The following is a 13,541-nucleotide window of genomic DNA, read 5'->3' as shown; positions in this document are numbered from 1 at the left end:
CCTCACCAAAACGCGACGCACGACGTCGAACAAGGCCGAAGAAGCTGTCTCCACCGGAACCACCGGCGAGCGCCTCGACGCCTCCACACTCTTGAGCACGGTCTTAACTTTTCCCTCTCGAACCCATAGCCCACACGCCATCCCTAGCCCGACCTCGCCGCTGTCACCAGAGTACATCGGCCTTGTCTCGTATCTCCATCCTAGATCGTTGTCCGAACCTCGACCTGTTCAACACACCTTGCCCATCTAGGTCGATCTACGTGCACACCGATCCGTGTCCATTGTGCCAAGTGCTGAGCTAGTTGACGGCGCTGCCTTTGTCCAAGAGCGTACTCTGGACGTGCAAAGCCAAGAGGGTGAGTTTGGCAAAACCTTTTAGCGTTCGGATGCTTCTCGTCTTTGTCTTCTTGCTGTGTCCTCTTCTCTGTCCATGATGTCCACTGCATCTCCATCTGCCCCCTCTCGCTGCTCCATTCCTCGATCTTCGACCTAAGCACGTTGAGCACCGTGCTTCTAAGGGCATAAAACCGGTTGGAAGCCACACCCTCTTAACTCTGGAACAGCCTGCCTGATCGGTGCCCGGGTCTTGATCGCATCGCATCTCATTCTTTCATCTTGTTCGCTGCCTTGCTCGTCACACGCACTCGGCATTCGCATAACGCACCGTATACACGACGCTACCCATCCACCCTTGTCTCGCTGCTTCCTCCCCGATCAAAGACATTGCGCCGCCAGTACGCAAAAGTCTGAAATCACGCGCTTCACTTTTATCTCCCTGCTCCCACCTTTCCACCCCCATTTGCACACATACACACGCACACACACATTTCCCCGCTTGCAGGACGCAAAGGACAGGCTTCAGGCGACTGGAACGTGGCCGACGACATCCAAACACACGCTACCGCATCGTATCGTTTGCACATGCTGACGCTTGCCCTTGATCCATCTCGGCCCACCAACCCATTTGCTTGTTTCTGGTGTCCGTGCGCTTGACCCCGCTGCGGCGCCCTATTCAACCATTATTCTCTCCTTACTGCACCCTTCCTCCCATCCTACCCCGCCCGTCTCCGTCCACCCCGACGCACTCCGTCGACATTCTCGTCAACACACTCCTTCTGCCCAAACTTTCAGTGCGATATCGGCTTGTTTACACCTCTGGTGGATCCTCGATTCGTAAGCACCACCGACCCATCTTGCACCGTGCCCTCAGCTGACCTTGGTCCCTACCCTTTGCCACCGCCGCACGAACCACCGCTACCCCCTATTTCTGACTTCGCGTGTTCGCCTGCCTTGCATCCTTGCATCCGTATCCTGGAACCCGCGACGAACGGACCACCTCTCGATCTTGCAATCCATCGCTGAACCTGCGCACTCTTGACTCACCGACACCCGCATTCCCACCTCTCAACCTTACTCTCTAATCATACTCACACAACCGCACACACATACACACACACACACACACACACCGAACGACCCTTATCGACGACACACTTTCGGCTCACCATCGCGATCTCGCAACCCTCGTTTTCACGTGTCGCTCTCCATTGTTCTCTTGGGTCATCATCCAGCAGCTTAATTCACGTCTCTCGGTATTCTGTTGGTGTTATCAACTCTCGCAGCCCACACCAGCTTTTATCGCGAACGACGCTAGTGACCGGTCAAACGCGTTGACCAGTTCCCCCTCCCCCACATCGTCTAACGATGTCCATCTCACGCAAGCGCGTGGGCTCGGTCAGTCAAAGAAACGACTCTCCACTGCCGCCGCTTGACATCCAGTCCATCCAAATGCCTTGTAACCCGTAGGTGTCACCGGGATGTCGCCACCACTGACCTGTCTCAGGCAAAACGCACTCGCGCTCAAGACGGCGGCTTTGTCGTCGACAAAGTCGCTGTTCCAGATGGCGTCCAGCCTGCGAAAGCGGCTGCGAAATGTCGAGGACTTTGCGCCGTTCCTTGGTGAGCTCCTTGCAGCCGCGATAGCGACTGTGAAATGTTGTCAACGAAACTGACCATGGCACAGACCAGCCACCATCTGCGCCCCAGCTCGACGTCGTGTCCCACATGTGCCATGTCTTCCGACTGGGATCGTCCCTTTGCCACCTTTACAACAAGCTCATCCCCACCTTTACGAACGAGCACTCTGGACTCTTCGCCGACCTGCCGGCACCTCCGGATATTCCGTATGACATGCCGAATTTCATGGAGGCGCCCGAAGGAGTGCGCAACTGGGCCAAGCGTCCGGCGAACGTCAAGGCGTGCAAGCGTTACATTGCGACGTTCATCATGGCGATGACTCAGCGTAAAGAGGAGGGGCGGTGGCACGGCGAGCTCTGGTCGCTCACGGAACTGTTCGGCAACACGGCAGGAGACGATGATGCGGCTTTCGAGTCTTACGACTCTGCCTCCCTGATGAAGGTCTTCCTCACCGTCGAGGGCATTCTGGACAACCTCCCGGAGAGCTCCATCACCCCCACGACTCCTACAACACCATTTGGTCTGGGCGGTGGAAGCCTCGCGGGCGGCATTGCCCCCATGACTAGCGTGCACTCTAGCACGCGGCAGTCCTTGGATGGTGCCGGCACCGGGAACACCACGCCTCTGCTTGGCAACATGACCCCCAACGGTGTTGTGAACCTTGATGACGTGCCTGGTTCTGCCTCGGTCGTCACGTCCGAGGCTTCCGCGGTGTCCAACAATGCTTACAAGTCTGTCGAAGAGCTTGTTCTTTCGGAGCGTTCGTACGTCCAGGAACTTGAGATTCTGGAACGTTGCTCGGATGAGATCCGCAAGGCTGAGCTTATTTCTGCCGACACTGTGTACTCTATGTTCTCCAACCTTCGCCAGATTCTCGACTTCCAGCGCAAGTTCCTGATCAAGCTCGAGACCGAGTGGGAGTCGATCGAGGAGGGCGGGCCCGGTGCTTGGATGGACGGTCGATGGGGACGACCATTCGTCGATATGGAGAAGGAGTTCAAGTGTTACGGCCCTTACTGCGCTGGCTTCATGGACGCCACCAAGGTCGTGAACGACTACATGATCAATCTCATGGCGGGCCAGCAGCTTCCCGAGGGACAGCGACCTTGTCTGCACCCCGAGCGTGAGCTGCAGGCTTTCATGATCAAGCCTGTCCAGCGTGTGCTCAAGTACCGACTGCTTCTTGAGGCCATTCTGCACGCGACCGCCAAGCACGACTACCCGCACCGTGCCGAGCTCGAAGCCGGCCACGCCGCTGCTCTCCGCATTGCTAATGACATCAACGAGACGACCGACCTCAAGGAACGTCAGGCGACTGTCCGCGAGCTCGTCGAGCGTGTCGATGACTGGAAGGGACACGACTATGAGCGCTTCGGCGACCTTCACCTCGACGCTCAGTTCACTGTCTCCAAGGCTGATTCGCCGCGAGAGTACCACGTCTTCCTCTTTGCCAAGATGATGCTTTGCTGCAAGGAGGTCCAGGTCGACAAGAAGTCGAAGGGTGGCAAGAACGGCAACATGCTCCGCAAGGACAAGACGAACAGCAAGCCCGTCAACGTCAAGCCGCGGCTGGCGCTTAAGGGTCGCATTTTCGTCTCGAATGTCACCGCCGCCCACCTCCTTCCCCCGACCGAGCCGTTTGGCATCTCCCGCGTTCAGATTGTCTGGACCGTTCCCTCTAAGACTGGTGAAGGTCCCGAGGACATCGAGGACTCTTTCATCATGTCTGGAAAGTCCGAGGAGCAGATGAAGAAGTGGGCCGAAAAGGTCATGGAGCTCGCCAACGCCGCTCGCAGGGAGAAGAGCGCCCGCGAGCACGCTCGCACGGGCTCGCACTCGCAGCGAACATCAGGCCCTTACTGGGCTCAGTCCTCCTTTGCGCCACCGACCCCTGCCGCGGAGCACTCGTCGTTCCCTCACGGATCGGCGCTCAGCCCTACATACGGCCCTGGCGAGCTTCCCGACGAGGAGGACCGTGGCCTGCCGCCATCGTCCAACCTCAGCGGTCTCGGCATGTACAACGTGCCCGGCGTTGGCCCCCAGGTCCCGACCAACAGGAGGGTCCAGAGCCAGCAGTCTCTGCCTTCGGTCGCCCAGGCCGATGTCCGACAGAACCGCGCCATGACTGAGGACCAGAGCGGACCGAACATGGTCATGTGGAAGAACATGCATACCGCGCCCCCTCTTCCTGCTCTGCCTCACATTGGTTCTGCGCCGTCATCTGCGGTGGGATCCGAAGCCTCTTGGGGTCACGGTCCTCGACGACAAATGACGGGCACCGAGGACATGCACATGCCCCCGGCCGCCTATCAGCAGTATAACCAGGGTCCTCGTGGCCCAGGGTCGCGGCAAATGTCGCAGTCTGGTGGCCAGCCACCGCGAAATCGGTCGGTGTCGTCCCCTAACGTGCATCAGCAGGCACAGCTGCCTCCAATGTCCGCTTCAGGGAGCAGCAGCAGCGGCTGGGGCGCGGCATCCAACGGCAACGCGCCCTATCCTTCTGGTTCCAATTCGTCGTCCTCGACCGGATTGGGATCTACGCCCGGTGGAACGGCGTACTTTACGCGACGTGAGAGCAACGGCGAGCGCACGAGCCAGGAGTCGGAGACGACTGAGACTTCTGACTCTTCGAGCCAGAGCCCGCGAACGCCGTATACGAACGCTACGCCCGGCGACCTCCGCGGCGCTACCCCTGTCTCTCGACAGAACAGCCAGGAGACCGGCGCGACCCCTTCCACTGTATTGGTTAAAGTACGATCTGGAGAGTCGAACTTTGTTATCGGCATTGCTTCAGACGTTCAGTATCGCACGCTGTACGAAAAGGTCGTCAAGAAGTTGCGACTGTGCAGCGCCCGGCACGCCAACGCCGATCTCGACCTTGTGGTCAAGATCAAGTGGCTCGACTCTGATGGCGACGAAGTCGTCATCAAGACCGACATGGATGTTCAGACCATGCTTGCAGAGGCTGGTACTGAGCAGATCCAGCTGATTGCGACGTGAGGGGCGCCAAGGCCACTGTCACACCGTTCAACGCACGTTGTCATGTCTTAACGAATTTCTTCTTCTCTTTCTTTTCTTTCGGCTCTCTCAAGGCCTCTCGGCAGTATCCAATCACCCCCAATCACATCACCAGCAACATTGGCCCTTTACGCGCACCAGCATCCCAACAACATAGAGTCACTCTTTCTTCGTTTTCCTCTCTCGTCTCACGTTTTTGTTCTTTGTCCTCTCGAACGGTTGATAAGATGGGTAGTTATAACGTTACACGTAGTATAGAGGAGCGTGCGCGCCAGTAGAGGCCGCCTCCATTTCCCTTAGTAAAACGAAAAAGAGGGACTTTGGCCCTTGTATGTACACTATTGCCTAAAGCGAGCGTCGAGCAAGTGCAAGGAGGTGACTGACGTGCACGCGCGCAGGCGGCGACGTGCAAGACAGCGACTGTCGTCATTGAGCGGGTGTTGCCAGGTGAGTCAACTCGCGTCAGACCGCGTGAAACCACAACATTAGCTCCCGCGTGTTGACGGCCGTTTGCCACTCGCGCGTCATTTTCGCAATTTCCCAAATCGGCCAAGTCCAGTGGGTCTCATCTCGAACATTACACCGTCTCCCAGCCGTGTTCCCACCATCGACCAACGGCCCATCGAGCATCAACAACGCACACCACAGTGAAGGATGATGCTCCGACGCGCCTTCTCATCGTACTCGACAGCGCGAGCTGTCGCCGCCGCGCCGCGCGCCACTACGACAGCTACAGCTACGGCTGCGAAGCCCGTCGCTCGCGCAACCCCTGCTCGGACAACAGCGACAAAGACAGCTGCAGCGCGGACCGCGACGCCGACAGCAGTCAAGGCGACAACAACGCGGGCGAAGCCGCGACTGCTGCAGGAGGACGCCGACTTCCCGATGCCGCAGGATGTGGAGATTGCGAAGCCGCCCGGACTCGTGGGCGATGCGGCGCCGCGGGATGCGGCCGCGTCGGAGCCCTACTCCTCTGTGGCCGAGGAGGTGCCGACGAGCAGTTTCGCAGCGTACGTCAACTACGACTCGGGTTCGTCGTCACTCGCCCCCCTCGCCGAGGATGTGGACTGGACAACGAGCTACCGCGGTCTCTCGACCCGGCCCTTCACCCCCGAAGCGGCTGCCGCCCTCCTCCGTCCGCTCTCGAGCGAGGACGTCGAGATCAAACCTGACGGACTCCTCTACCTCCCCGAAATCAAGTACAGGCGGACGCTGAACATGGCCTTTGGCCCGGGAGGGTGGGGCATGGTGCCCCGGTCCGAGGTGGAGGTCGGGCCGCGCATCGTCTCGCGCGAGTGGGCCCTGGTGTGTCTGGGCCGGCTCGTCGCCGTCGCGCGCGGCGAGCAGGAATACTTTGACCCCTCTGGCGTGCCGACAGCGATTGAGGCGAGCAAGTCGAACGCCCTGATGCGCTGCTGCAAGGACCTCGGAGTCGCTAGCGAACTCTGGGACCCACGGTTTATCCGCAAGTTCAAGGCGGAGCACTGCGTTGAGGCCATGGTGGAGCATCAGAGGGATAAGAAGAAGAGAAAGCTGTGGAGGAGGAAGGACGCAAAGTTTGAGTACCCATACAAGGAGGTTGGAAAGCTCTAGATGGACTAAAAAGGAGGAAGAGAAGGATCTGTACGATTAGACGACAATGTACCGCTTGCACCACTGTGGACTGACCGCTCTCCTGGAGCATCGCTCACGACAGACTCTGACTTAGCCTGTACACCGTCCGCAAGATCACAAGCCGCGCGGAGAGCTGGAAGTCTGACCCTTCATCTGCCACTCTGCGCGGATTGCACGGTCCTCGGGCATCCCTTGCGCAGGCACCACGCTAGTAAAGACTTATATGAGCAGCTGACCACCTGCTCGTGGGTCTCCACACGATCCACGGATCTGAAGCTCTGAACTCGGCGTTCTACCTCGGTCCCCGGGCGAAGGTTCATCAAGCAACGTGCGGGACTCGATATGAGCAGAAGACCCGACGAGATACGCTTAGCGTGGTTTGTCGTCCTCCAGTCTTCCCTTTCGTTTACGAACTGCCCACGCAGAGTCCGAGTAGTGAACCTGGTTCCGGATCGACCACTGAATGACGGCATTGTTCGCTGTACTCTGGCTCGAACTTCCGGCTCGAGCAATTCTGACATTGCAACCAAAACGGGCTCAGTGTACGTCTATCTCAAGTGTGGACGCTGCGTGTGACCTTCCACTGATGCCTTGCAACCTGCAAGCTAGTGCATTAACATCGTCGCCATTGTCCTAATGTTCTATTGTCCTTTGCTCATCGACGTCTTCTTGCAGTGTCATTCAACTGGTGTCTTCTCCCCCTCCATCACGCCCTTGCCCTTCGCTTGCCGGGACGGCCGCACTGCCGGGCCTGAAGGTTGCGAACTGCCTGCTCGTTTATGGTCCTCGGAAGAACCCGGGCTGCTTGACTCCGTGAAGCTGGTGCGGGTCGAGAGCCTCATATCCTCGAGTGCCACAATATGTGAGCTGCGCGATGTCTCATCCCGGACGGTCACCTGAGATCCGGCAAGACGTTTGCGCTCCTCCGGCGTCAGGCACTGATGTCTCAGGCCGAGCCCGCCCGGGAGGTTGGACGTGACTGGGGCACCTAGAAACTTGATCTCCTCGTTGGTGATCGGGGTCTGATCTGTCCTGTTGGAAGCTCCTACCCTTCTCGGCCCGCGGGGTCGCCTCCCCTTTGTCGGCCTAACGACCGCTTCGCCACTGGGTCTGCTCCCTTCGCCAGTCCGGGTGTTCACTGCGGTGTTCCACTCTTCTCGATACAGTGGCGGCAGCACATCGAACTCGAGAGAGACCTCATCATCCCCGGGGAGCGCCCCTGCGTCCTCCTCACGGCGTACAAGGCGACGCGGGGAGGCGTCCCGGGGCTGCTTGCTGGTGTCGGACTCCTCCCTAAGAAGAGAGGCGTCGCTCGCAGGTCCGAGCGGAGCCACGTAGGGAGTGGCCTTGGTGTCGTCCTGAATGTCGTCCAAGTCGCCGTATGGATTGCGCCTTCGTCGCCTCCACAGACAGGCAGCGAGGGTCATAAGGAGGGCAACGCCGAGGGTCACACCGACAACTGTGCCTGCGATGACACCCGGGCCCATACCGTGCGAACGAGACCGTGCATCTGCTAAACCAGCTGAGCCTTCTGCGGACGCTTGGGTGGCGTTGGTCTGCCTGCTTGGATCGGGGACGCTGGACATCAGCAACAGTCGAGACGATATGGCTGAGCGACTGACCTTTGCCACAGCAGGATCTTCGTGAAATCGCACGAGCTTGGCGTTTGAGCAGCGCCATTTGCACCAGCGGCTCCGGAGTCCGCTCCATCCACTATGGCGAACTTGTAACGAATCCTGGGGTCCAACTGCTGGTTGAGAAGGTGGACGTCGTTGATCACCCGTGGCAGCTCCGAGTCGGCTTCGCCGGTGCCTCCTGGCCAATTGGACCGTGGAGCACCAACGGCGTCACCCGAGGAGGACATCTTCAACGAGTACGGATTCCCCGTGAACACGTACGTGTAGTTGACATCGTAGGGGGTCATTCCGCGAAGGATGAACGGCGGGTCAAACACAAAGCGGCACTCTCCACCTTGCCCTTGTGTCATGTACCTGGGCCCCAAGACAGAGACAAAGGTCACATTGGGAGGCAGATCTACCAGTCGTCCAGATGAGCTGCTCATGGCAGCTGGGGCTGTGTTTCCGGACAGAGCCTCCCTCGAAGCGTCCAGCGCTCCAGATAGCCAGGTATCATTTCTTGGGGAAATCGGCAGGGATGGAGATATCGCGGTTGCGTTGGCCGAGATTTCGGTCATGTCCAGTTTGTGGTCACTGAGCGTCAGGCTAGGTCCGCAGGCAGTGTTCTCACTCATCGATTGGTAGCATGTAAGTGCATGTGATGTTGTTAACCGCCCATCGTTGCTGGAGCTCGAACTCGATGTCGACTCGATACTGCGTGGTCTGGTTCTCCTTCCCAGCTGCGAAGGACATCTCCTGGTTGTACCCGTATCGTCGTACCTGGGTATCGGCTGGCGTGTTGTTGCGACCTCCTGTCAAGCAAGACACCTTGGGGGATCCAGGACCGCTCTCGAGGGGAGTCATAAACACCTCCATTCCTGTGCCGTTGAAAGTGTAGCTGACCTTCGCAGGGCTGCTGCCGGCGAGATAGAGCGAGTCGTTCAGATGGGGCACATTCCTCAGGTCGAACTCGAGCGCCCAGGATGACGGGTCCTGGCGATTGGGGTTGGCGGGGCGAGAAACATATCTGCTGTAGAGCGGCGAGAACCGCAGTCCGGGGTTGATTGGGTATATTGTGCGATTGAATTCGATGAACACAGCGGCCCCGCCATGGCTTGCGAACAGGCATACCAATAGCAACACGGCCGCCATCGTGATTTGTGTGATGTAGTGATGAAGATGGCTACAGTCTGCATTCTGCTGAGGATGCATCACGCTTGCTGCCTTCTTACTATCTCTTGCACCGTGCTAGACTCTGTTTCCCAGGCCGGATCACCACTGGATGTATCTGCGACCTCGGCAGTCGAATGACGCTCATTGCAGCATAGCGTTGCGCACTCACCTGCCCACAAGATTCCAGTGCGATTCGATCACGAACGTAATGCCTCATGAGGCACGGGCAGTCAGAATCGCATACCGACGAAGCCTGCTGTTAAAGTTCATTGGCACAACGCAATAGCTCGGGAACGGGTACATATTGGTGCGCGAACAACGAACAGGCTACCCGTCAGCGAGAGCTTGTGCGTAAAGGTGTCGAGAGAATACAGCAATGTAGTCGATAACGTGTTCTCGGCCCGGTCCGGCAACGCGCGCAAGGTACCGCTTGCCGCCGTCCTTGCGCATTTGCTGTTATACATACGTAGCCTGACAGCGTTAAGATGCATTGAATGCGTTCAAAGCGAATGAATGTCTTAGTTGGGTCTCTTGGGTTCGCTTCTCACCGTACCTGACGTCGTCGCCATCATATCTGACACTGGCAGAGGCCCCGACCTGGAGCCGCTCCTGGTGATCAGACGCGACAAACTGTAGTGCCCTATCTTTCGTGCAACATTATATCTTCATATTGACTTTTCGTGGGAGCTGTGTGACGGGATCAAGAGAGTTGACCGAGGTAGTCTATCGGTCCACCTCCGATATCGACTGCCGAAAACACTGCATGCTGGCTGTACGCACTCCTGCTCACTAACATGCTTGATCTCCCAGGGAATGGCGAACGGTCTGGTCCCGTGGTACACAGTCGGAGGGCTTGAATGTGACCCGGCATCGCCCATCTCCTGCAGACCTCCATGCTGCCGCGGGCGTTGCGGAATCCTCTCCGCAACGCGCGGACCGCTGCCGCGGACTCAGACGTCGGAGCTCATTGGCTTCCAATGCTGCCTTCACGTAACGTGGGCATGCTGCCGCAAGCGGTCCGACACAAGGTGTCGCTGTATGTAGTGGCGATATCGCTGTTGACGTCACCTGTACTGAACGCCCGCCCTACTCGCACGTCCGAAAATAAGCGGGATTGCTGTGCGCACCGTACATGAGACAAGCGAAGAGAGCCGATGCAACATCATAGCGCATGCTACGAGATTTGTTGCGAAACGTCTACACTCCTTAGCGGCCGCACGGACTGACGAACCTTTCTCCGTCTCCGCCGACCTCAGTGCTGGATCCGATCGAGCAACCGCAAGCTGACCATCGTCGCTTACTTTCAGAATTCATTCACTTTGGGCGGTGGCTTGCTGGACACCAAGAAGCCTGGGTACTTCCTCGATCAGTTGATGGTGCTGTGGAGTCGGCGTTTGGGCACCTTCAAGCACTTTGATCTTCTTCGGCGTCATTCCTGATGTCTCGTCCTTTGCCCCGCGATGCCGGAGGTGACTGGCATCCCCAAGAACTTGATCTCTTCGGCGGTGATGGGAGAGAAGGCAGGGCTGTGAGACACGCTTCCCTCCCCAGATCCACCGGGCCGTCTCCGTTTCATGTCATCACTTGCCGATGCGCCTATCTCTCCGCCCGCAACTCCGGCTGCGCCCGTCCCAGCCACTCTGCCATCTGACCCAATTCTCCACTCCTCTCTGTACAGCGGCGGCAAAGCCTCATCCTCTGCAGGCTCATTGTGGTCCCCGGGTAGCGCACCAGCGTCTTCCTCCCGCCGCACCCCTCGAAGCGGTATGGCGACCCCTGGTTGATCGAGATCTTCAGGGAGAATACCGAGCAGAGGGCCATCGTCAGATGGCCCTGGGGGTGCGGCGTACGATGTGTCGTTATCCTCTTCCTCAATGACGAACAGGTCGCCACGTCTCCCTCGCCGACGCCGCCTCAAGAAGTAATCTGCGAGGACCCCGAGGACGACTCCGCCCAGAACAGCACCGATGACCGTGCCCACAATTGCGCCTAAGCTCATGGCTTTGAGGCCAGAGCTGCCTTCTGTCCCCACTGTCGTGGTAGGTTCAGCTCCGGCTGAGGCGACTGGACTGGAACTTGTACTTGCGGATGACGTCTCGTTCTTTTGTTTGCTCGGATCCGGGATGCTGCACGGTCAGTGGTACGGGAGTGGCAATGGACTTGGGTGGCTAATGACCGACCTTTGCCACACTTGGATTTTCGTTATGTCGCATATGCTTGGCACACTCGAGTTGCGATTGCGATTTGGGTAGCCCATCGGGTCGATGACTCCGTCACCAGACGATCCATTCAGGATCGCGAACTTGTAGCGAACGTTCGGGTCGAGCTGCTGATTGAGGAGGTGCACGTCCGGGATCACGTCAGGCAGCTCGTCTGATTCACTTGGCCGATAAGGGGTGGAATAGTTGACAGCACGATCGGGGTAGGATTGGTTCACCAATGTTGGGTTGCCCGTTATGGCGTACGAGTAGTAGAGCTCGTAACGGCTCATGCCGTGGATGATGAAGGGCGGATCGAAGACGAATCGACACTCCCCGCCGTATCCAGGTGTCAAGTACCGGGGACCCAAGACGGAGATGAAAGCGACGTTCGGAGGAAGATCCACGAGCTTCGCCGTAGTGCTGTCGAGATAGTAGGGAGCTGTTGGTCCCAAAACAGCTTCCCTCGAGACAACCAGCGCGCTCGACAGCCATGTGTCGTTCTTCTCGGTCACAGGCAAAGGAGGGGAGATCACAGTCCCATTCGCCAAGATCTCGGTCATGTTGAGGGTGTGGTTGCTGGCATGAGCTTGTATCATCTCGGACTTCTCCTCACTCTTTGAGAGGGATGCTGTAGAGGTTCGTAATGTTGTTGATCCTCCAGCGCTGCGGAGCATCAAACTCGACCGTCACGCGATACTGGCTGAAGGCGTTCTCGTTCCCCGCTTCGGCGGATACAGCGGCGTTCCCATGGTCTGTCACATGAACCTCGGCGGGCAGGCTGTCGCCACCACTCCACACGCCCCCTCCAGTCAGGCAGGAGACTTGAGGGAGTGCCGGACCAGCCCTAACGAGTCCCGTCATGAACATGTTCATGCCTGTGCCATTGACGACATAGGTCACACCACCGGTCTGGCTGGGCATCACCCAGGAATCATTGTTCAGAGGGGCATCTCGCAGGTCGAACTCGAGCGCCCAGTTGGAGGGGTCCTGGGGGCTAAGACTGTCTGCGCTAGAGACATAGGAGGCGTACTTTGACGAAAAGCTCAGGCCGGGGTTGATGGGGAAGATGGTGCGATTGAAGATGAAGTCCAGGGCTGTGACGGTGTATGCGATGAGAAGCGCTGATACCCACAATGCAACCGGAACGCCGACCATGGTGAGTGTTGTGAGGGAGAGATCTGCACCACGGCAGCCCTCCACGGATCTTTTCACTGCAAACGCGACCCTTTCTTATCCGCACAGAAGGATCAGGGGATGCTTATGTGCGTTGGCGTTCCAACCGCCCCTCACACTATGAACCTATGGGTGATTGCAGCGCAAGGATTCGAGTTCACCCTCAGCGTGAAACGCTTGCGGATTGAGGCGCATGACTGTGTGTCGTCTGTCGTCGGATACCACACCCGCAACTCGGCGCAGGCAACTTTCGGCTTGCCGAACAGCACGATCATCGATGACCGGGCCGTGCACCGCTGTGTGCCATACACCCATGTACCTAAGTTCATGTTTCGCCCTGCTCAGAAGCGTGCTTAAGCGACGTACAGGGATTTGACCCAATGCGACTGGTGTCTCTTCGACGAGCGTGATGTCTGTGCAAATTGTAGGAAATTACGCGAAATTCGTATACAGGAAGGGAATTCTTCAGTATTGATCTCACTGCACGGCTCCTTCACAGGCTTTGTGCCCCTGTCGACCGCCTCATGAATCAAGAGCAGACCAGGGGCCGCCTCTCGAGGAGCGCCAGGTGCAGGAGGTTGAAGGGTCTTGAAGTGGGAATAGCAGCAAGTTCAGGGAGAAGGGGCCCGAGAACTCTCCGTGCTGGCTCAAGCACACTCCGCCAACCATGCGGGTTTCGGCGCTGTGTCAGACGATAGGGCTTCATGTCTGTCCCTCGGAAGTGATATCGCCATACGACTGACTGTGTAACATTGCGTGCATGGTTCAT

The 13,541-nt window shown here is 58.1% G+C and overlaps 5 protein-coding genes across 5 annotated transcripts; 2 read left to right on the top strand and 3 right to left on the bottom strand.

Annotated features, from left to right (window-relative positions):
• Positions 1-1,704: 1,704 nt before the first annotated feature.
• A1Q1_02820 (Cdc24) lies at positions 1,705-4,977 on the top strand (the record flags this gene model as incomplete). Its single annotated transcript, XM_014324049.1, has 3 exons — positions 1,705-1,802; positions 1,844-1,959; positions 2,024-4,977. 3 exons carry the CDS (start codon positions 1,705-1,707, stop codon positions 4,975-4,977), a joined length of 3,168 nt encoding a protein of 1,055 aa, XP_014179524.1.
• A 672-nt stretch (positions 4,978-5,649) lies between these two features.
• On the top strand, positions 5,650-6,588 carry A1Q1_02819 (genome maintenance protein; the record flags this gene model as incomplete). The annotated part of the gene is made up of 1 exon (XM_014324048.1): positions 5,650-6,588. The coding sequence occupies one exon, from the start codon at positions 5,650-5,652 to the stop codon at positions 6,586-6,588; it is 939 nt and encodes a 312-aa protein (XP_014179523.1).
• A 698-nt stretch (positions 6,589-7,286) lies between these two features.
• A1Q1_02818 (uncharacterized protein) lies at positions 7,287-9,377 on the bottom strand (the record flags this gene model as incomplete). The annotated part of the gene is made up of 3 exons (XM_014324047.1): positions 7,287-8,187; positions 8,232-8,819; positions 8,857-9,377. 3 exons carry the CDS (start codon positions 9,375-9,377, stop codon positions 7,287-7,289), a joined length of 2,010 nt encoding a protein of 669 aa, XP_014179522.1.
• A 1,450-nt stretch (positions 9,378-10,827) lies between these two features.
• On the bottom strand, positions 10,828-12,159 carry A1Q1_02817 (uncharacterized protein; the record flags this gene model as incomplete). Its single annotated transcript, XM_014324046.1, has 2 exons — positions 10,828-11,524; positions 11,579-12,159. The coding sequence occupies 2 exons, from the start codon at positions 12,157-12,159 to the stop codon at positions 10,828-10,830; spliced, it is 1,278 nt and encodes a 425-aa protein (XP_014179521.1).
• A 49-nt stretch (positions 12,160-12,208) lies between these two features.
• A1Q1_02816 (uncharacterized protein) lies at positions 12,209-12,754 on the bottom strand (the record flags this gene model as incomplete). Its single annotated transcript, XM_014324045.1, has 1 exon — positions 12,209-12,754. The coding sequence occupies one exon, from the start codon at positions 12,752-12,754 to the stop codon at positions 12,209-12,211; it is 546 nt and encodes a 181-aa protein (XP_014179520.1).
• Positions 12,755-13,541: the final 787 nt, after the last annotated feature.

The sequence above is a fragment of the Trichosporon asahii genome (assembly GCF_000293215.1).
Source record: "Trichosporon asahii var. asahii CBS 2479 unplaced genomic scaffold scaffold00051, whole genome shotgun sequence".
NCBI classification, from domain to species: domain Eukaryota; kingdom Fungi; phylum Basidiomycota; class Tremellomycetes; order Trichosporonales; family Trichosporonaceae; genus Trichosporon; species Trichosporon asahii.
This window is presented reverse-complemented; position numbering and strand designations above follow the sequence as displayed.